Source organism: Carassius auratus, chromosome 20, assembly GCF_003368295.1.
Source record: "Carassius auratus strain Wakin chromosome 20, ASM336829v1, whole genome shotgun sequence".
NCBI classification, from domain to species: domain Eukaryota; kingdom Metazoa; phylum Chordata; class Actinopteri; order Cypriniformes; family Cyprinidae; genus Carassius; species Carassius auratus.
This window is the reverse complement of record NC_039262.1, coordinates 25,262,992-25,284,582: the sequence shown is the minus strand read 5'-3', so window position 1 is coordinate 25,284,582 and position 21,591 is coordinate 25,262,992. Positions and strand designations below refer to the sequence as shown.

The 21,591-nt window shown below is 38.7% G+C and overlaps 1 protein-coding gene and 1 long non-coding RNA gene across 2 annotated transcripts; one reads left to right on the top strand and one right to left on the bottom strand.

The window, feature by feature from the left end:
- Window positions 1–1,082: 1,082 nt before the first annotated feature.
- On the top strand, window positions 1,083–18,440 carry rps6kc1 (ribosomal protein S6 kinase polypeptide 1). The gene is made up of 16 exons (XM_026291609.1): window positions 1,083–1,291; window positions 1,828–1,863; window positions 2,798–2,918; window positions 3,536–3,651; window positions 6,053–6,146; window positions 6,497–6,556; window positions 7,670–8,023; window positions 8,751–8,872; window positions 9,141–9,233; window positions 10,510–10,557; window positions 10,917–11,049; window positions 11,130–12,338; window positions 13,184–13,273; window positions 14,408–14,490; window positions 14,706–14,801; window positions 17,928–18,440. Exons 1-16 carry the CDS (start codon window positions 1,190–1,192, stop codon window positions 18,027–18,029), a joined length of 2,859 nt encoding a protein of 952 aa, XP_026147394.1. The 5' UTR covers window positions 1,083–1,189; the 3' UTR covers window positions 18,030–18,440.
- LOC113121272 (uncharacterized) lies at window positions 18,432–20,858 on the bottom strand. The gene is made up of 2 exons (XR_003294700.1): window positions 20,332–20,858; window positions 18,432–20,254 (listed from the first exon to the last, which is right to left on the bottom strand). It is a non-coding gene; the product is annotated as an uncharacterized LOC113121272 (long non-coding RNA).
- Window positions 20,859–21,591: the final 733 nt, after the last annotated feature.

Below are 21,591 nucleotides of genomic sequence, written 5' to 3'. Positions count from 1 at the left end.
ATATGCTGGGATTCAAACTTTTCCTTTCTCTTTGGAGTGTTACAAGCTGTTCGTGTATTGATAAGACCCTTAAAGTTGCAAAGACTAAAGTCTGAAATCCAAAGAGATTTTCTGTATAGAACTTAACCACACCCCTTGAAACAGCACATTTAAACATGTCCCCGCATGTCTACATCACGATGTGGGAAGATCTGCATAACACCACCCAAATGTTCATGCAAAGAAAGAAGGCGTAACTTTTTTTTTTCGCTAGCACCATGTCCTGGAGATCCTGTGTGTTTTCTTGTGAAAGCGAAACTTCTTTGTTTGGCCTACCAACTAACTGGAAATCAGTGGTTAAGGAAAAACCAAATATTCAGATGTGTGCAGTGCAGTGCATTTTATGGAGGACTGTTTCCTGATCCTGGAAGAGAAGACTACAATTCCAGCTGTTCTGACTCGCAGTCTGTAAGTATGTTTACATGTTTAAAGGATTTGCCACTGATGATTCAAACACGAGTTCTGCGCAGTGTAGAGTAGCGTTTGTTGTTTGTCGTTTCTCCGATAACAAATGCAGACATGTTTACACAGCACGATGCAACGCAATGTGTAAAAAGACAGTATATGTCAGCGGTTCTCAATTCCAGTCTTAGCGCCTCCCTGCTCTGCACATTTTGATTCTCTTCGCTCAAGATGTTTGTTCTACTCAAACGCACAGTAAGTTCCTTGCGAAGTGGACATCACAGGATATTCCACCATGATTCCAGGTTGAAGCGAATGTTCCATTCAAAGTGCACTGAAGTGTGCAAGGCGTGAATTTAAATTGAGGTATTCGGCCAATCAAAACGCACTGGATAGCTGGCCAATCAGAGCACCCCACTCTTCAGACCGATGAGCTTAGTTAAAAATCTACAAGTTTCAGAAAGGCGGGGCATAGAGGAGAAACAATAATATTTGGAAAATAATGTGTTTTTTATGTTAAATAAACCCATTTCATTACACCAAATACACACACACACACAAAAATCTTTTTTGGCAACATCATGTGATCCGTTTAATTTTAGATGAACTGTCCCTTTAAATGTCAAGACGCTCCCCGGAAGGTTAGCATGCAGCGTCAGCACGGCCTGATGGTTATTCATGAGCTGATCTGTAGCACTGTTGTCTATTGTAAGGCTAAGTGTCCTGCTATGGCGATGCGTGTCTCAGGATGATCTCGGCGAGAAACAAAGACGAGATTGTGCGATTCTACACGGTCACCGACCCCACGACACACAAGAAAGGCTACACGGTGTATAAAGTGACGGCCAGGGTGAGAATAACGGCATTTCACCGGGGTGTAGAGTACATGTGCTAATGCTAATGTTCATCAGGAACACTAACACAAACTAATAAAACATCAGAGTGGATGATTTGATCAATGATTTGGTTACATCTGTGATGACATGCATGTTTTGGGCTGTGTTTGTTGATGGCAAGTAAATCTGAACCGGTCACAGTCAGATGTGTTACATCATATCCATAATCCTGTTATTATTTTTCTCTCTTTGAGGAAAACGCTCTTATGTATTAAGTCTTCAATCTTTGATTGACACCTGTCAACAGAAATATCAGTTCAAATGCGTCTGAATCTTACACAGACGTAATGTCAATTCAGTAAATGTGTTAATAATAATGGTGTTTTAGATGGTGCTCTTCGTTTCAGTTTTTGTATTCTCTTCCTTATTTTTCTCTCATACATACACGTAATAAAGAGCTGACTAAACCAGAATTTTTGTTCATAATGTAGACCGAGGACATTTGCCTATGTAGTAGTTATATATTAAATATTATTCTGTTTCTCCACAGATTATTTCACGCAAGAACCCCGAGGACATTCAGGAGGTGAGAATTATAAACAAATTCACTCTTCAAAATAAATAAAACAAAATTAAATTAATTACATTAATCATAAATGTCTTTATTCTAACTGTGAATGGTTCATCAGTGCACATTATTCCACAGGCTTTAAAGGTTAGGCTAACCGAGACTGACACAACACATATTATTGCTCTTTTGTTGGTTTGGATTGATTCTGTTAACCTCATAAGTAAGTCGCTTTGGATAAAAGTGTCGGCTAAATGAGTAAATGTAAAATATTGTCAGAATGTTTCATCACAATGTAATAACTTGACCTGTCACTGAAACAACATATATGTAAATGTGTTGTCATTAAGTCTGCACTCAGCATTGGTTGATGTTGACCAATGTCCAAATAGCTGTTGAAGCATTATTTTATGCTGTTGTTGTAGACGATGGAGCCAAAACCTCTAATGAATGCTTTCAGCACCTTGTTGAATCAATGCCACGTAGAATTAAGGCAGTTCTTAAAGTGAAAGGGGGTCAAACACAGTATTAGTATGGTTTTCCTAATAATCCTTTAGGTGATTGTAGTAATTAGATGCATGTTACATTTACATTTATTCATTTAGCAGACGCTTTTATCCAAAGCGACTCACAAATGAGGACAATGGAAGCAATCAAAAACAACAAAAGAGCAATGATATATGATATGTTATGTTATGCTATCTGTTAATGTAATGAGGATTACAGCAGTAATTGAATGAAAAATGCTGTTTTTTTATCTTGTTGAGTCTTTTTTGACTCAACTTTGGCATATTGCAGAAGTAAAATGTAATGCAAATGTCGTTTCATTTAGACTTATGTAAAATAACAATGTTTGGAAAACTGCAAAGCATAGCAAAATTTTGTGTCAAATTGTTGAGATATTACCAGGCATTCATCACAGGTCTTTATTTGTCTGATTCCCTCTCACTAGATCACAGTGTGGAAAAGGTATAGTGATTTCAAAAAGCTTCATCAAAACCTTTGGCAGATACACAGAAACCTCTATGGGCAGTCAGAGCTCTTCCCTCCCTTCGCAAAAGCTAAAGTCTTTGGTAAGTGTGTGTGTGATTGAGACCGAGTGTGCTGGGTTTTTTTCTCTTAAAATTGTGTATTTATTCTGGGGTGCATTTCCTAAAACTATCGTTAGCTAGCTGTGGTCATTGAACTCTATTGGTGATGACAGAACTTGAGAAAAAGGTAGGTTTTTAGTTAAAACCAGTTACACAGTTTTAGTATTTGTATTGTTAGTATGAATTAAAAAAATAAAATGTAGTTAAAGTAATTACAGAACTGTCACTTTCCTTGTCGGACCAGTGTTGAATATTTACTACATGTGCAGTTTATTGATCTGTACTGTTCTTCATGTTTGTTGATGTAATTGAGGTGAACTGAATATTGTTGTTGCATATTTTGCTCATTTAGATATCACCAAGGTAACATAGATAAGGTTTTCTCTGATATATCCAACGTGCTATAATGTGTTTCTGAAAAATATAATTTATTTATCCAGTGAAATATTGCAGGCCAAGAAATACATTATCTGCTATGCCAGGATATTTACGGCATGGGAAATTTTTAATAAAAATAGATGCATGAAAATGTAATCCTGAGAGTGTTGTTTGTTCAGATTATGTTACTTCTATCTTAAGGTGTGTGTTTGTGTTTGAAGGTCGTTTTGATGAGTCTGTGATTGAAAAGAGAAGGCAGTGCTCTGAGGATTTGTTGCAGTTCAGTGCTAATATTCCTGCTCTGTATGGCAGCCAGTACATGCAGGATTTCTTTAAGGTACGTATATGAACTGGGATAGCTATCAGAGCTGCCAGGTTGTTTTCAGTGATATTTGCATTTATTCATCTGTCAATCAGTGATATGCATTTTTAAATACAGGCCTTCAATTTGATGAATTCCAATAAGAAACATTGTTTCATAAGTAACAGGACACCCTCTGTACATCACACATTACATTTACGTGTTTTTATTAGTTTATATATATATATATATATATATATGTAGATAGTATTAGTATTACTGTTACAGGGTGTTTTTTTTTTTTTTTTATCAAAAATGTCTATCAAAAGAATAGAGAAAGCTAGTGTTAGAAGCAGGCCTCTGAACCGGTTCAATGGAACGAAAACAAAAATTGGAAACGAAGAAAATTCTGACAGGAACCGAACCAGAAGCAGAAACTAAATCAAGTGTTCAAATCAAAAATTTTAAATGGCCATTAACCGGTTAATAACGTTAATGCATTGTTCCATTTAATATTTGAAATTTGCTGTCAACCAATCAGGAATAATGTATTCAACAGATCATGCGCCCTGCAGCGTTTGTGAACGGAGAAAACAGAATAAAACTATAGGTGTACATATAAAGGAATAGCCTATATTGGCCTACACAATGTATTTCATTTAAATCATTGAGCGATCAACAAAACGAAAGAATAAAATGGCTGAGTTTCGTTTTATTGTTGTGACGCGATCCAAAATTCACAGAAAGGAAAACGAGACAGCAGAAAATAATGTTCTTTATTTTTAAAAAGGTTTACAGTTTTATTTATTTAGCGAATCTTGACCATTTTTCTGTGTATTTGTATAACTATGACCGTATCGCGCTGGTGCCTCATGACACAGACACAACATATTTTTGGAGGGATTTGGTGTGGAGAAAAGGAAACTAATTACTGTGTTTATCATATGTAGTATTTGTATAGGCTACATATATATGTGTGTGTGTGTGTGTGTGTGTAAATATATGCTGTTTTATAATGTAAACATTTTAATTTACTGCCATTTTAGCACATTATTTCTGAATGTAGCCTTATAATAAAATGTGATGTGAGCCTATGCAACTCTCATATAAAAGTCCTGCAGTTAGGGGTTAGTCTTTCTGACCTCATGGCATGGTCAGTTTTTTCTTCGTAAAAAAAATTGCTAAGTTATCACTAGTCTGGTTTTGTTTGTAATTATGGGGTATGGTGTATAGAGCGATGTGGATTTTTAAATAGTTTTCTGTTAATCCGCAAATAACTCTGCACTAGAGTTAATCGAAGTGGCTACATGATGAATTGTAAAGCTCTGGCTCTAAGCTTTCAAATATGACACCTGTCTTGTGTTGTTCAAGGTAGTGGTTAAAAATAGTAATATATTAAGAACAGATCACAATAATTCTTTAAAAAGCTGAAATTTAAAGCTTTAAAATGATGCCTATTTTGTGTTAATCCATTCAGTGGTTGCTTAGTAATTTGATTATGAATTTTTTCATGTAGGAGGTGTCAGACTCACACTTTGTTTCTGAACATGAAGAAATAATTTATAATAACTTTTGGAAAACCATTCAACTATTTAAGGTTTTGCCACTGACTTTTACTGGGTGCTTAATTTATATGCCAGTGAACTACTGTCCTGAAATAAGATATTAATTATATTATTACAAATAAGGGCAGTCAATCAACTGGTGATCATAATCTAATAAATAGCTTGGTATTCAGTGTATGACGAGATGACCTACGGCTAAAAGAGAGTTTGAACGAGAGATGCTGTTTGCAGCTTGTCACTTTGCAATTTTATGTCAGTTGTGTCTTAACATTACTCTGACAAAGCTTCAGGTGATCGAGGGAAATACGAGGACCGTTTCTAAGCCTGCTTTGGGTGATACACTGCTGCCAGTTGGTGGAGCTGTGAGCTTGACTAACAATAGCCAAATCTGTGCGATCAACCTACTTCACCGAACATACAGCTCAAGTTTGGTCCAAATCATTCACTGCGTGTGGAGGATATGAGGCACTTCCTGTCTCTGCTTTTTTTTGCTGACTGGGGTGTCCACTAGCACGTAATGAGCAGATCAGGTGATTTCAGTTTTCAGTTCATAGAGCTGTCGAGCATCCAAAAGATGAGAAACAGGGTCTGGAGAGATCTAATGAGACGATTCGTATGTCTACAACAACCTAGCAATGGCCTGGCAACCAGAACACCCTAGCAATTAACTATATTCATTTTTCTCTTATTAGACATCTTCTCATTTCCATTTGTACTATTTTGCAGTAAAAAAAAAAAAAAAAAAAAGGATTCTGTCTGTTTTTTTGTCAGACAGAATGAACAAAGATTTCCTGAATCTCTTTGTTAATCACTTCCTCCCCATCTCACAGGAAGTAAACATTGTAACCTCAAGCGGCTTGTGTGTGTTTTAGGGTGGTGAGGTGCAAGACAGCTCTGAGCTCATCGGCCCAGCCGAGCCCTTCTCTGATTTCTTAGCCGACAGTCTCTTAGATAGCAGCTCTGAAGGTAAGATCATCCGTAAAGTGTCAAACTCAGTTTGTTAAATTAAAGTCACACTTAAAAAATGGCCCACATCCAATAAAGTTAATTTTTGTATTCCCAAAAATACTTAATAGTGTTTTTAAATCAAAACTTATGATTTTGGATTTAAGTAAATGTATTGTTATTAATTTCAAATTGTTGTAATTAAGCATTATAGCATAACAATATAGTATGTGTTGCTGTGCTAGTGATTTGCATAATTTGACACACACTAGTGAATAATATGATCACTCATGATTATGTTATTTCAAAATGCATTAATAACTGTACAAAAAGCTATTTAATTTGGTATTTTTTCTGTTGCCTTTCCGTAGCTTCTAAAGATATCAGTGTTGTGGATGATTTGACAGTGGGCAACCCATGTGAACATGAGCGTAAGTGAGAGTTTGAATTATTATATTATTATGAATGTGTGAATTATCTTGTCATGATGCCAAAATTTCAGGACTAATACCATTAACATTTTTATTGACACCTGAAAATTTGTGTCTTTTGTCATCATTTGACTTCATCCTAAAAGAACCCTTTGCTTTTTCTTCTTAATCTCTCCCTGTCTAGTTTGTACTTCTCTGAACAATGCCTGAAACTTTTCACTACGAGCACTTCCTTCATTTAGCTTCTTTATGATTAATCACTTGTATTCCTCAGTTGTAAGTCGCTTTGGATAAATGCATCTACAAAATGAATAATTGTAACTTCTTCAACATCTTGGCATTGACATTGAATATGATTAATTTCAAATAGATTTTTGTTATTAAAAATGGTTTCGCCACTGCGAGGAAATACATTATTGGAAAAAAGAGGAAACAAGAAGTGTCTCGTATCTTCTCAGTTCGTTCAGTGATTTAGAGTAATCTTGAGGTTTATCACATGGACATCACATGTCTTAGTGCTATCATATGACATAGCACTGAGACATACAACAGGCTTTTAAATAGTCTTTTTATATTCAACAAAATCGTTTCAAACTGTGTAAGGCTAATTTCAAGACATGGATGATATACAATTGCAAAACATTCTATATCCTAAATGTTAATACATCCTTCTTCGAATACTTTTCTTTGTGTATTTTTAAGGCTCTTTGTATGCTTAAAATGATATGAAATCCAGGGGCACACAGCAGACATGCTGGACATGCTGTGTAAGTGGACTCTGTAGTGCCCCATTTTAACTAAAGTTGGGAGGGGGTCAGCTATACAACCCTGCTGCTTGAGGGCCACTTTCCAACAGAGTTTAACTCCAGTTAGTTTCAACACACTTGCCGGAAGATTTGAGTGATCTTGAAGACCAAAGCTGGTTCAGTTGTGATGAACTGTGGCTAAACTCTGCTGGAATATGGCTCTACAGAAGCAGGATTGTCCTACACTCACCAGACTCAAATATATTGTTGTTGTAAAGCCATACAACTTTCAAAATGAGTGATTAGCTCTGCCCAACAGGAAGTCAGCTGTTCTGAATTCATGCTAGATTTGTGTCGTTGATGACAGGTGGCAGCAGTGACAGTGAGCTGAATTCTCTGGAGGTTGACGGAGACACTCTGGCTGCAGTGGATGATGGAATGGCATCAGGCAGCATCAGGCACACAACAACAAAAAGCAACTCATCTCCTATCCAGCAGCGAGTGACGTCCCAAAGCCAGCTGGGAGTAGAGTCCAGCCATAGCAGTGGAGGGGCTTTGAGCTTCACCTCCAGCCTCAGGAACTACTCCGAGAAGAAGGACTACCTGGAAGAGGCCAGTGAGCAGATCGCTCTAGCTGTCCAGAAAGAAGTGGAGCAGGACTTTGCAGTGGCATTTTCCTACTACCGTAGAGGTGTAGATCTTCTGCTGCAGGGTGTGCAAGGTATATAATTGAATGCATAACACTTTATTTCAACATGCAGAACTGGCTTCATGTGCTCGGTTATTCCAGGGTTCTAGCAGAAAGTCATCTAAGCATGTTTCTCTTGACCACAATTAAGAGAAAACAGTTTAACACACCTAGGTTTCTACCAAAAATTTGATATACTGTGAGTTCTATTGGCAGAAATTTGCCACTATACCCAGTTGTTCACAGTTCACAGTATTTTGTTTACAGCCAAAACTATCTGAATTTGAGCCCTGGAGGCTTTCTTATTACAGAAAACATGGACGGTGTATACAGCTCATCAGTAACAGCAGCTGAATAATAAACACTTACCCAAACAATACATGTACATGTTCGTGGGCTTCTCAATCACTGATGACTCATTTCAAACAGCTCAGAATCAGTTCTTTCTTTTAGGAGATCGTAGACCTTTTACATTCACAAACAGCTATATTACAGACAGACTATATATATATAAACTGTAGGAAAAAGCTTAAAAGGGGCACTTTAGCATCAGCTTAATTAGAATATGTAACAATCCACTATGGATAAATTGTCATTTTATGTTATATTTGTTATGTTATACATCATCATTTGTAGTGATTCATTCTCTCCAAATGTTAAACTTGTGAAGTTGCACATATTTTTAATACTAAGCAAATAAACCAAACTCACTTTTTGGAGTGGACGTTTATTGCGAGTGTATGTGTTGAATATATTTCAGGAGAGGTAAGTCCCAGCAGAAGGGAGGCTGTGAAGAGGAAGACAGCTGAATATCTGATGCGTGCCGAGCTCATTTCTGAACAGCTCAAAGACAGCATGGGTCAGAGCTCCACTCAGAGCAGGGTCAGTGTGTGTGTGTGTGTGTGTGTGTGTGTGATCTTTCACCTTCACAATCAAACATGAGGCCTCATTTACAAAATGCCCATTTTTATAGTTACTTTGAACTGATAAAATGTAAAATGTAACTGATGTAAAAGTGAACCAAGTGAGTGAACACATTTTATGAATGTGGCTCTTAAACATTTACATTAGCCTATTAGTCATATTGCCTGGACTATGTGTTGTTTACATCTGTTTTTTTTTGTTTTGTCATTGTTGGGTGTGTCTTCAGGCATTGGGCTCGCAGTGCTGTGGTGGCTTGTGGACTGAGCAGACTCATTCTGATGAGCTAATGCATTACAGAGTGCTGGGCATTATTGATAAGGTACAATATTATGTTTCAATATTAAAACTGCATTATGATATTTACTGTATACAACACAAAATATTATGGAAATTTTTAAAGGAATAGTTCATTAAAATGAAAGCCAAGCCATTATTTATTGCTCCCATCTCATCTCTTGTGAAGCATGTTCCTAAAGAAAGGCCTGATCTTCTTGATGTTGAATAAAGCAAATCTGCAGGACCGGACAGTTTTATTCATGTGGTCTGAGAATGTTATCTGATCATCAATCATAACTACAAGGTTTCTGGTTGTTTTTGAAGGAGTTATGGATTATGTGCCTAACTGGGTGGTGAAATTAGGATGGAACGATGGGTTTGCTCGAACCACAAGCAGTTCTGTCTTGGCAAGGTTAAATTGAATGTAATGGTCCTTCATCCAGCAAGAAATGTCTGTTAGACAAGCTGAGATGCGAGCAGCTATCGTTCGATCATCAGGATGGAATGAGAAGTAGAATGAGAAGAGTTGAGTGTCATCAGCATTGCAGTGATATAAAAAGCCATGTTTCTGAATGACTGAACCTAGTGATGCCATGTAGACAGAAGAAAAGTGGTCCAAGAACTGAGCCCTGAGGCACCCCGGTAGTAAGATGTTGCGACTTGGACACCTCACCTCTCCAAGACACCTTGAAGGACCTGGGGTGCGGTTCCTGAGATGCCCTTTGCCATAAGGGTTGACAGGAGGATCTAGTGGTTAACCGTGTCAAAATCAGCAGACATATCCAGAAAGATAACTGTTGAAGATTTGGATTCCGCTCTTGCCAGTCTTAGGTCTTCAACAAGTGAGAGCAAGGCAGTCTCGGTTGAATATCCACTTCTGAAACCAGATTACTTGCTGTCAAGGAGGTTGTTCTGTGTGAGAAAGGCAGAGATTCGGTTGAACACAGCTCGTTCAAGTGTTTTTACAATATAATGAAGAAGGGAAGTCGGTCTGTAGTTAAAAAAAAAAGATGGGTTAAGGGTAGGTTTAAGTAGAGGGGTTACACGAGCCTGTCTAAATAAGCGCAAAAAAAACCAGTGTGAAGGGATTTTAGAACTGCTTTATTGATTAAGCATCTTCATTTCAAATTTGGTAAATTTTGAAACGTTGACACCTGTTATTGAACTGACCTGAATCAACAGTGAACCGATTCAGTGTCAAACTGCATAAATTCCTAGATGAAAGGATGGTTAGAGCACAGAATTGTACAACACTTTCCTAAGAAAGTATTTGTGGTTAAACATTGTTTGATGCCTGTGTTTGTGTAATTCATGTGCAGGTTCTCTTGGTGATGGATAGAAGAACACAGGAAACATTTATTTTGAAAGTAAGTGGTTCATTTACAGTAAATAACACCTTATAATTTAACTGCCATGGGCCACAGATATGCTGTGCTTCAGTTTAAATTGACTGTTTCATTTTTATTTGCATAGTAATAGTTGTAAAATCCCCTGCCTTGTTCTGTACCAAACTGTCATAAAAGTTTTGTTGCCCTTAAAATTACAATTTCTAAATTCAATTCAATTTCCTTTTGTATTTGGGACTTTGTATTAAATGTGGGAGACAACGTTATAAGAGATTACAGTAACATTACAGTAAAGATTTAACATTACAGTAAAGTGTAGGCATAAACTACAAATACAGGACCCCTGATTATTTACTGATATGACTTCTGTGTGTGTGCAGGGTTTAAGGAAAAGCAGTGCATGTGGACGTGTTAAGAAAACTATTTTGCCTCATTCTGTGCCTAACATGGTACAACTGGAGAAATACATAATATCAGAGGACTCCGTCTTTCTTTTATTGCAGTATGCTGAGGGTGAGTTGTTTTCATTGTTTTTGCTTTTTTGCCTAATCGTGTAAACAGGATGTTGAGTAGTGCTTCCTCTGTCTCCTCAGGTGGTAAATTGTGGTCTCATATCTGCAAGTATCTGCGTGAGAACAGTCCAGAAGAAAGCTTCAACATACCTTTCATCCAGAAAGCTCACTCTGTAGCAGTACATTCAACCCTGAACCCTGTAGACACCGGTTCCAGCAGTGTGGATTCTCGAGCCCTAAGCCTCGGGGAGAATCCCTCAGCACCCCAACTGGCAGACTCTGGTGCCACCTCTGAAGAGGAGTGCACCAACAGCTACTTGACACTGTGCAATGAGTATGAGCAGGAGAAGCTGGATCCAGATGAGGACCGCAGCTCACTCGCTCCCCTGTTAACACAGAAACATACATGCTCCGTGTTGAGCACTGATAGTCTGTGCTCTCCGATATCGATGCAGGAGCTGTGCTTGTTCACTGAGGAAGAGCAACTAGCCGGCTTTGAGGACCATCCGGACCAATCACCGCCAATGGAGCTCTTCCACAGTGACAGGAGAGAAGCCTGCAAGCCATCGATTGTACCCTCAGATGAAGGTTCAGAGCTCACAGAGGAGCCAGTGGAGACGATACAGGAAGTGTCGGATGTCTGGACATCTGATAGTGATCAATGCTCGAACGATCTGGTGCCGGTGATTTCCTTTAAAGAGGCTGTACTGGAGGATGCCACTGTCAGCTGTGCTGTTGAGGGACAACCGCCTGATTTGTTGGTCAATCTGCCAGTGCTTGAAGATGGCACAGTGGACACTCAAGATAAAGAGCTTATCACTCAAGACATCGCTTTTGCTGCAGTGGCCAAATCCTCTCCTACATTTGGCAGGCCGGATGTTCTACAGAGAGGAGAGAAAGAGGAGTTGGACCAGTCCGTTGATGTTGCCACTTCTCCTCTTCTACACAGACCATCAAACACATCTTTTAGAACAGACTCATTGACTCGGTCTTCCCCTGAGCTCTCTGGCACACTGGACGCAGCTGTTCCTGGAACTCAGATGGACTTTGTTCAGCATGGAGAAGTGGGCTTGAGGTCCAAAGGTACTTTAGGAGAACAGGGGGATGAGGAAGTGTCCAGGTTGTTTCAAGAGCTTGATAAGTTGGCCGCAGTTTCATTAGACACACGCATCCCAGAGGCTCTAGTGAGGAACTGGGCTGCTGACATGGTTATGGCTCTGGATGCTCTGCATCAGGAGGGCATTATATGCCGGGACCTGAACCCCAGCAACATACTGCTAAACCACGCAGGTGAATCAATCAATCTTGCTTCATTACACTATTCAAAAGACCTGTTACTTCATATTGGCTTTTGAGAATGGCATTTATGTGTTAGAAGAATACTCCTAATAGTTTATATCAATTTTAAATTTACAGGCTAGTGCTAGTTAGGTTAGTAGCTAGTTGGGTTATTTGGCAAACCAGCCTGGTTAAATGTTGGACAGAACACATGCTTGATTGATTGATTTAACTCCACTATTGTTTAAAAATAACTTCATTAGTGGCTTAAAATGGGTTGAAAATTCTAAATCACACACAAAATTATTAGAATTTACAATCATAGTCAAAAGGTGAACATTTATTAATAAGCAAGAACACCCATGGACAAAAAATAAGACAAATAGTTTTGATTGGCTGCTGTTCAGGGGGAACTGCCACCTCACATTTAATTTATTTGATTTTTTTATTAACTCACAGTCCCAATGCAGCTCTTGCATTAAAGCTCAATTTGGAAAACCCTGTTGTGATGTAATGTTTAATGCATTTTGTGATGTTGATATAAAAACAAATGACCTAGATCACTAACAACAGCTTTCATTGTGTAATCTGTTATCAGTAACAGACTACAATTTTTATGTAATTACCTAGTACTGCTAACAAATCCACTGGGTTCATTGAGTGTGTATATATTTACATTAACTTTTACATTTATTCATTTAGCAGATGCTTTTATCCAAAGCTACTTACAAATGAGGACAATGGGACATTATCATTCATGCAATCATTTTATGGGGTCTTAAATTACAATTGAAGAGAGACTAGCACACATTACATAATAACTTTATTTATTCTCTCTCTCTCTCTCTCTCTCTCAGGTCGTGTGCAGCTCACCTATTTTTGTAGCTGGAGTGATGTAGAGGAGTCATGTGACCCGATCGCCCTCTCTAAGATGTACTGTGCACCAGGTCAGCTTGTCTTAATCTTATAGGCACAGTCTTGTCCTGTATTTGTGCTTTCATTAAATGCACTGTATTTTCTTTTTTTAGCTCACTATTCACTGACTCTGACTCAAAGAGGAAAGAATAAAAGTTTCAGGGTCTTTCTTAACAGTACAGGCAGATTTTGCCTGGATTCACAATTGTTGGGGAGGGTGCAGGAAGAGAGATGCAGATTCAATAGTCTATTTTAATGCAGTTGGCATTTAGCTTGCAACAATAAAGAAACCTAACTAAATCTAGATCAAGGGGGAAAAGCACACGCCAGGGCAAGAGAGAAATTTGTCAGAATCTGACAAACAAAACAGAGCTGACTGGAACCAATCAACTAAGAGAAACAGCAAATATAAGTAACCAAACAGTATTGAGTATATATCAAATGGGGAAATGGCCATTCTTTATAATAAGTTATTATAATAAATAAAACGGATTATATTTGAAGTAGAGCTTCAATAATGAGAATTATTGCGGTATACTGTTGATCAGAAGGCTTTTAAATTTACAAAGCACCATCATTTACCATGTATTTACTGCAGTAACACTAAATGAAACGAGGTGTTTTGGCAAAAATTTGAGATTTTTTTTTTTCTTTGAATAATTCAATTTAACCATTTAAAATTGAGGTTGTTATAATTTTTACAGATGTTGCTGTTTTTGTTAATGAACATAAGTTTCCATCTGCATCCTAACGCAAGCTACTACTACTGTCAACTCGAGCTACTGTTAAATGTGCATTTCTGAGAGACATAAAAAAATTTAATTTTACTTTTAATATTGCAGCCTGCACTGCGAACTGTGCTGGAAATACACATAATCAAAGTCAGGCAACACAAACCTGTTTAATGATTTGAAACTATTCGACAGCGCCGTTTGCAGCACTTTCTCCTGTCACTTGATCTTTTTATTTTGCTGTGTCAATCAGTACATCTTAAAGATGGCATTAGTTACAGGAGAGCATGATCCGCACTGATGAGTCTTCTTTTTAAATTTTATTTTACCTTCGTGACCAGTGATGAACGTAAATTAAAACGTAAAGTGAGTGTGGATCATGATCATCTTTACTATGATTTTTCCATAAAAATTTTTTCTCTCTCTGTCATTTAGAAGTGGGCGGAATCTGCGAAGAGACATTAGCGTGTGATTGGTGGAGTTTGGGAGCCCTTTTATTTGAGCTCATAGTCGGAAAGGTGAGATTATTTCATCAACAGATGTGCTATCCCTAGTGAATCATTTTCAAATATATATATATATATATATATATATATATATACTGATTTAAGTGTGACAAATTATAGTGAAGGGGTTTTGTGTTTTCTATGTATCTCTGCTTAAATACAAAATACTTAAATGTTGAAGGACTCAAATTTGTTGTTTGTGTACAATTTGGTGTGTGTGCGTTTAGTCTCTATATCAGTGTCATCCTGCTGGCATTGGAAGACACTCATCCCTGAACGTCCCTGAGTTTGTGTCGGAGGAAGCACGCTCTCTGCTGGAACAGGTATGTATTACAATTGTGAACATTTAATTTATGTCACCTAGCGAACAGAAGTGAGGGTACACGGTTACCGAAGTGTCTAAGACAGGCTTCCCCTCTCTTTCTGAGTTCAGTTTATCATAGGGAAATAGTTTAAATGGAAACATACCTCACTTGTTTGCATTTAGGGCCGTTACATAGTCAACGCGAGAAACGCGAGCAAGCAACGCGAAGGACGCGAGTGACGCGCTCCCTTTCATAGTCTAAACAGAGTCGGGTCGCGTGATATTCAGATCACAATGGCAACTGAAGAGGAGTGTATTCTGTTGCTGATTTTACATCGGCGGCAACAAAGGCAACGCAGAGATTAAATGTGGATGAATACGTATAAGTTCGCATAATTTTTCCTCTTCGCCCGCCGTTGTATTCAAACTTTCTTCTTCTGTAAACACAATATACTTGAATTAATGTACAATACTTGCAATGTCGCCCCCACCGACAATGCATAGTATTGCGTGCATCGGCGCGTCGCGTATCAAAAACTAGGACAACACATTTGGCTACGCACCGACGCATAATGGCGGCCGAAGCGTAATGATGCGTAGCCTCAGGGACGCGTATGCGTACAGATGCGTTGACTATGAAACGGCCCTTACTGTAATACATATTGTTTCTGGTTGGATGTTTGAAGGCAGCTCCCTGTAAGTCTTAAAGGTGTCAGGAACTAAAAAAACAAATAAGCCTAAACTTTTCTCCGTCATACCTGAAGTGTTTAAAGGTGCCATAGAATGCATTGATAAGATATTTTAAATTGTTCTCTGGTGTCCCTTGAGTGTGTATGCAAAGTTTTATCTCAAAATATCCCACAAATAATTTTTTATACCTTTTTCAAATTTTCACTTTTAGGGTATGAGCCAAAATGCTCTATTTATGTGTATGTTCCCTTTAAATGAAAATTAACTGGTTCTCCCCCTCCCTTCAAATGTGGTTTTCCTACGGGTTGCTTTTCATGTCAGCGGGAGTGGCAACCTTGCTCCCTTTTCAGAAGAGTGTTGTAGCTTTAAAAGTGCATGTTTGTGGAATAGTGGTGTTACAGTGACCGTGTTACTGACCTCACATGTCGCTTCCAAACACAATTTTCACACATTACGTATAGCACGTAAAGGCAGCTCTAATGAAAACAGGCAGAAATATACAGGCAGAGGCAATGGTAATGCTATAGCAGCATTAGCCTTACAGAGAGCCAAAAAACTCTTTTGGAAAAACAAAATAAGGCACGTGATGGTTACTTTGTCTGGCATCTGGACTTTTGCGCACAAAGTGTTGGTATCGATCCCTCTTTCAGAAGCAATATTTGCACAACTCCAGCTCTGAGATGACCATCGTTTGTGAGAGAGTCAAGTCCGATGTATAATGTTAGCACAAATTATAGGACTTTTCCATTTTTTGTTTAGTCCTGGACATTTCCTTTGAATAATTAAATGTAACCACTGTGTCCTCAGCGGTCTATGGAGACTCCAATGTTAATTGGTGCATCCCAACACACAACACTTTTAATGGCTCTTTGGTGCTGACATTGTGCCTCCAGCAGCTACAGCAGGAGAACAGTAATGGTGGACCGCAGCTTCTCACTCAGGGCTGTGTATATGCTAATAGGGCAGAGAGCGTCACAGATGGGCGGGACTTTCACTGACTGTGTCATCATAGTCTGGAACTGCTTGTGTGGAGAGACTGTTTATGATTTTATTTTGGAATTATAAAACAATGTTTGGCTGGATTTTTACCATTTATAGGCTTTTTTTTCACATACTGCTGCCATACAACTGTTCAAACACCTTATAAAAGTGATTTTTGCTTTGTATGGCACCTTTAACTGTTCCCTTCTGTGCCAGTTCGTGCTAGTCGACATGATCAGATATTTGTTAATTTTTGCTCAAATGGTGCACTTGGCCAGCTACAGAGAGAAACTAGTAGCCAGACAACATGCAAGTGACCGATCCTCAGTGTCAATGTCACTGTATGCATTCTCCGGGCTGAGAACGGCTCCTAATTGTGCTGATCTGAGCTCAAGTGGAATCATAACTGGAACTGTTCCTTATCATTCATAGAACCTTTTGGCCCTATGGTGGTAACCGCTTGATGTTCGCTGATCTTTTCCTGCTAAAAAGGCATGCTCACAATCATCAGACCATTCAAAATGTCTCTGTTAAAGGAAGAACAATAGTAGAAACATTTCTACAAAACCCTCAATAATATCCACACATTTCTAAGAGTTCCAGCTTATTTGTTGGTATAGGGAATTCTAGTGGCACTTTTTCAATACACACTACCAGCTCGGCTCAACTAGCCTTTGTCTGGTTTTCCACGGTGTAAAAGTTGTACCTGTACCTTCTTCCAGACACTTTTTTTGTATCAACTCCGGCGAGGTTCTGAGCAAGCTTACGCGATACTAAAATGTGACGAAAAATTGCTTCAACAGGTTTTAATGATCCTCTGCCTACCTTTTTCCCCAAGTATGTTACATCCTTCTTAGCAAACTCACACTTTGCCAAATTTAGTATAAGTGAGGTATCATATGAAAGAGTGAAGATGGTTTCAAAAGTTGCATATGATCTACCCAGCAATTTGAGTACACCACCATATCATCTAAATAAGCTTCGCAATCTTGTACGCCAGACAAAAACGTCTACATAGGTCATTGGAAGGTAGCCGGTGCATTTTGCATCCCGAACGTGATTTAAAGTCACACCAGAGGTGTTCAGCTGGGAATCAGGACTTTGCTTTCTGCAGACCGGTCAAAGTTCTTCCACACTGACTCAATCTATCATTTCTTTTTGAACCTTCCCATAATCACAGAGGCATTGTCATTAGATTAGAAAAGGGTCCTGTCCAATCTTTTACTATAAAATTAGAGGCACACAATTCCATAGAATATAATTATATGCTTAAACATTAAGTACTCATTGGAATTACTAATGTAGTCAAACCTGTTCATTAGAAAGGGGTGTCCCAATGCTTTTGTCAATAAAGTGTATGTCAAATGATCAAGGGAATTTTGGTTTCTCCGTTCATAATGCCTTTAACTTTTGCTTTAAGAAAAGTACATTCTACTGTAATCACCACTCATGCTCTCTCTTTCTCTGTCTGTAGCTGTTGCAGTATAATCCAGTGGAGCGGCTGGGTTCGGGAGTCACTGGTGTGGAGGATATTAAGTCTCATCCATTCTTTTCTCATGTGAACTGGACCAAGTAAACCATTAAGATACACTTGAATGAGATGAACGATCTACATTGACTGTAAAATGTCCATATGTCCAAAAACATCGAATGATGGAGAACACATGCTTATTTAATGGCCCAAGCTCGTTGTCAACTGTGAGGAAGTTACAATGTGGTATACAGGGAGTTTCTGTTTATATCAGGAAAAATATCAATACATATATCCTGTATAAAACTGTTAATATGTATGGGTGCTTAATTTATAGTGTTTACAAAAAGCAGCGGGCACATTTTGACTGCATGAACATCTTTAGCATGTGCTAGAAGGACATGTACTAAGTGATCCTAGTCAGTTGTTTAATTGAATTTTATCACAGGCACTACATATTCTCTACTAACCCATCTGATGTTTTGTGTTATTCATTAAACTTCTCTGTGTCAGTGGGCTTTTTTTTTTTTTTTTTACTGGATGTGTTAGATTCTCAGTGTTGGTTTATACACTTTAAGATAACTACATGCATAATCAAGTCACTTTTATTTCTATATTGCTTTATATAATAGAGATTGCGTCAAAGCAGCTTCACAGAGATAAACGGAAGAATCAGAGTTCAGAATATGGAGTTCAGATTCTGCTATAAAAGATTATTATTTAGCTTTGAGCACAAAGAAAGAAAGAAATGACTACTTTTTAAAAGGTGCTTGTGCAGCAGATGATCTGTGTATGTCTGTTAATAGTGTGTTTGTCTTAGTAAAGCATAAAACATACTGAGAAGTGATGAGAGAGTTAAAGAGGGAGCACAATAGAAAATTTGTAAAACCATGTGTTTAAATATATCAGACTTGGAAAACAGTAGGATTTTTTTTTTTTTTTGGTGTGCGAAGTGGAGTAAACATGCAGTAGTAACAGGATGAATAATTGCAATTTGAATCAAAATGTAATTAAGTAATTTTTTTAAAAATGTAAAAGCTCTGGAAGTTTATAGGCCTACTGGGCAGAAAGAATTAAAGATTTCTTTAGATTGGAATTCAGTACATCTTCCTGTTGAGTATGTCTAATTTAATTCAAGTGAAGCGCTTAGTCATATTCAAAATATAACAAAAACTGATTTTTGTATGTACATATTTGTATTTATTAACTAGATTTGTATATCAGAACCCAATAGAGACAAATGCTGAACATCTATACTGATATGGACTGGGTAATGTGTTAGGTATGAAAGGATGCTACATCGTTTGATGTAAATGAAAATGATCAACCTACAGATGGACGAATTCAAAGGCAAAGTTAAAAAAAAAAGCTTGTATGCATGCCTGACAACGTCTCCTAATGAGACGACAGATGTTGTGCTGGAGTATTTCCTCCTAGATCTGGACCAGGGCATCACTGAGCTCTAGGACAGTTTGAGGTGCAACCTGAAGGATTCAGATGGGCAGAACCATGATGTCCCAGCGGTGTTCTGTTGGATTTATGTCAGGCAAGCGTGGGGGCCATTTAATGGTACCTATCCCTTCATCCTCCAGGTACTACCTCCAAACTCTCGACACATGAGGCTGGGAATTGTCATGCACCAGGAGGAATTCAGGAACCATTGCACCAGCATAGGGTATAACAATGGATCCCAGGATTTCATCCTGATACCTAATGGCAGTCATTCCTCATGGATATGCCTCCTCAGACCATCACTGACCCACTACCAAACTGGCCATGCTAAAAATGTTACAGAAAGCATAATGTTATCCACAGCTTCTCCAGACCCTTTCACATCTGTCATATGTGCTCAGGGTGAACCTGCTTTCATCTGTGAAAAGCACACAGTGCCTGCCAATTCTGGTGTTCAATAGCAAATGCCAATAGAGCTTTAGTATGCTAGGCAGTGAGCACAGGGCCCACAAGAGTATGTCGGGCCCTCAGTCCACCCTAATAAAATCTATTTCTGATTGTTCAGTCAGAGACATTTACACCAGTGGCCCGGTGGATGTCATTTTGTAAGACTCTGGCAGTGCTCATCCTGTTCCTCCTTGCACAAAGGAGCAGATACCAGTCCTGCTGATGGGTCAATGACCTTCTACGGCCCTGACCAGCTCTCCTAGAGTAACTGCTTGTCTCCAGGAATCTCCACCATGCTCCTGAGTCTGTGCTGGGAGATGCAGCAAACCTTCTGGCAACGGCACATATTGATATCCCATCCCGGAAGAGTTTGGAATGCCTGTGCAACCTCTGTAGGATCCAGGTATCGCCACATGCTACCAGTACGGACACTGACCTTAGCCAAATGCAAAACTAGTGAAACACAGTCAGAAAAGATTATTAGGGAAAAGGTGTCAGTAGCGTCTACCTGTAAAACCATTCCTGTTTTGGGGGTCGTCTCTTTGTTGCCCATCTAATGTTTCTCACGTTTAACTAATAACTTGTTTCTCACATTGCACTGCTGGTTATACACTCACCTAAATGGTTATTAGGAACACCTGTTCAATTTCTGATTAATGCAATTATCTAATCAACCAGTCACATGGCAGTTAATTCAATTCATTTAGGGCTGTGGTCCTGGTCAAGACAATCTCCTGAGCTCCAAACTTAATGTTAGAATGGGAAAGAAAGGTGATTTAAGCAATTTTGCACAACCATTTTCTAGGGTATCCAAAGAATGGTGTGAAAAGGGAAAAACATCCAGTATGCGGCAGTCCTGTGGGCAAAAATGCCTTGTTGATGCTAGAGGCCAGAGGAAAATGGGCCAACTGATTCAAGCTGATAGAAGAGCAACTTTGACTAAAATAATAACTCGTTACAACCTAGGTATGCAGCAAAGCATTTGTGAAGCAACAACACGCACAACCTTGAGGCGGATGGGCTGCAACAGCAGAAGACCCCACCGGGTACCACTCATCTCCACTACAAATAGGAAAAAGAGGCTACAATTTGCACAAGCTCGCCACAATTGGACAGTTGAAGACTGGAAAAATGTTGCCTGGTCTGATGAGTCTCGATTTTTGAGACATTCAGACATTTTGAGTCAGAATTTGGCGTAAACAGAATGATAACATGGATCCATCATGCCTTGTTACCACTGTGCAGGCTGGTGGTGGTGGTTTAATGGTGTGGGGGATGTTTTCTTGGCACACTTTAGGCCCCTTAGTGCCAATTGGGCATCGTTTAAATGCTACGGCCTACCCGAGCATTGTTTCTGACCATGTCCATCCCTTTATGACCACCATGTACCCATCCTCTGATGGCTACTCCCAGCAGGATAATGCACCATGTCACAAAGCTCGAATTATTTCAAATTGGTTTCTTGAACATGACAATGAGTTCACTGTACTAAAATGGCCCTCACAGTCACCAGATCTCACCCAATAGAGCATCTTTGGGATGTGGTGGAACGGGAGGTTCGTGCCCTGGATATGCATCCCAGAAATCTCCATCAACTGCAAGATGCTATCCTATCAATATGGGCCAACATTTCTAAAGAATGCTTTCAGCACCTTGTTGAATCAATGCCATGTATAATTAAGGCAGTTCTGAAGGCGAAAGGGGGTCAAACACAGTATTAGTATGGTGTTCTTAATAATCCTTTAGGTCAGTGTATATACTCTTATAT

Excerpts from the sequence above, each read along its gene's own strand:
- rps6kc1 (XM_026291609.1), top strand. The coding sequence starts at position 1,190 with ATGATCTCGGCGAGAAACAAAGACGAGATTGTGCGATTCTACACGGTC. Across the intron at positions 1,292-1,827 it reads TGTATAAAGTGACGGCCAGG|ATTATTTCACGCAAGAACCC; the intron begins GTGAGAATAACG and ends GTTTCTCCACAG. Across the intron at positions 3,652-6,052 it reads ACATGCAGGATTTCTTTAAG|GGTGGTGAGGTGCAAGACAG; the intron begins GTACGTATATGA and ends TGTGTGTTTTAG.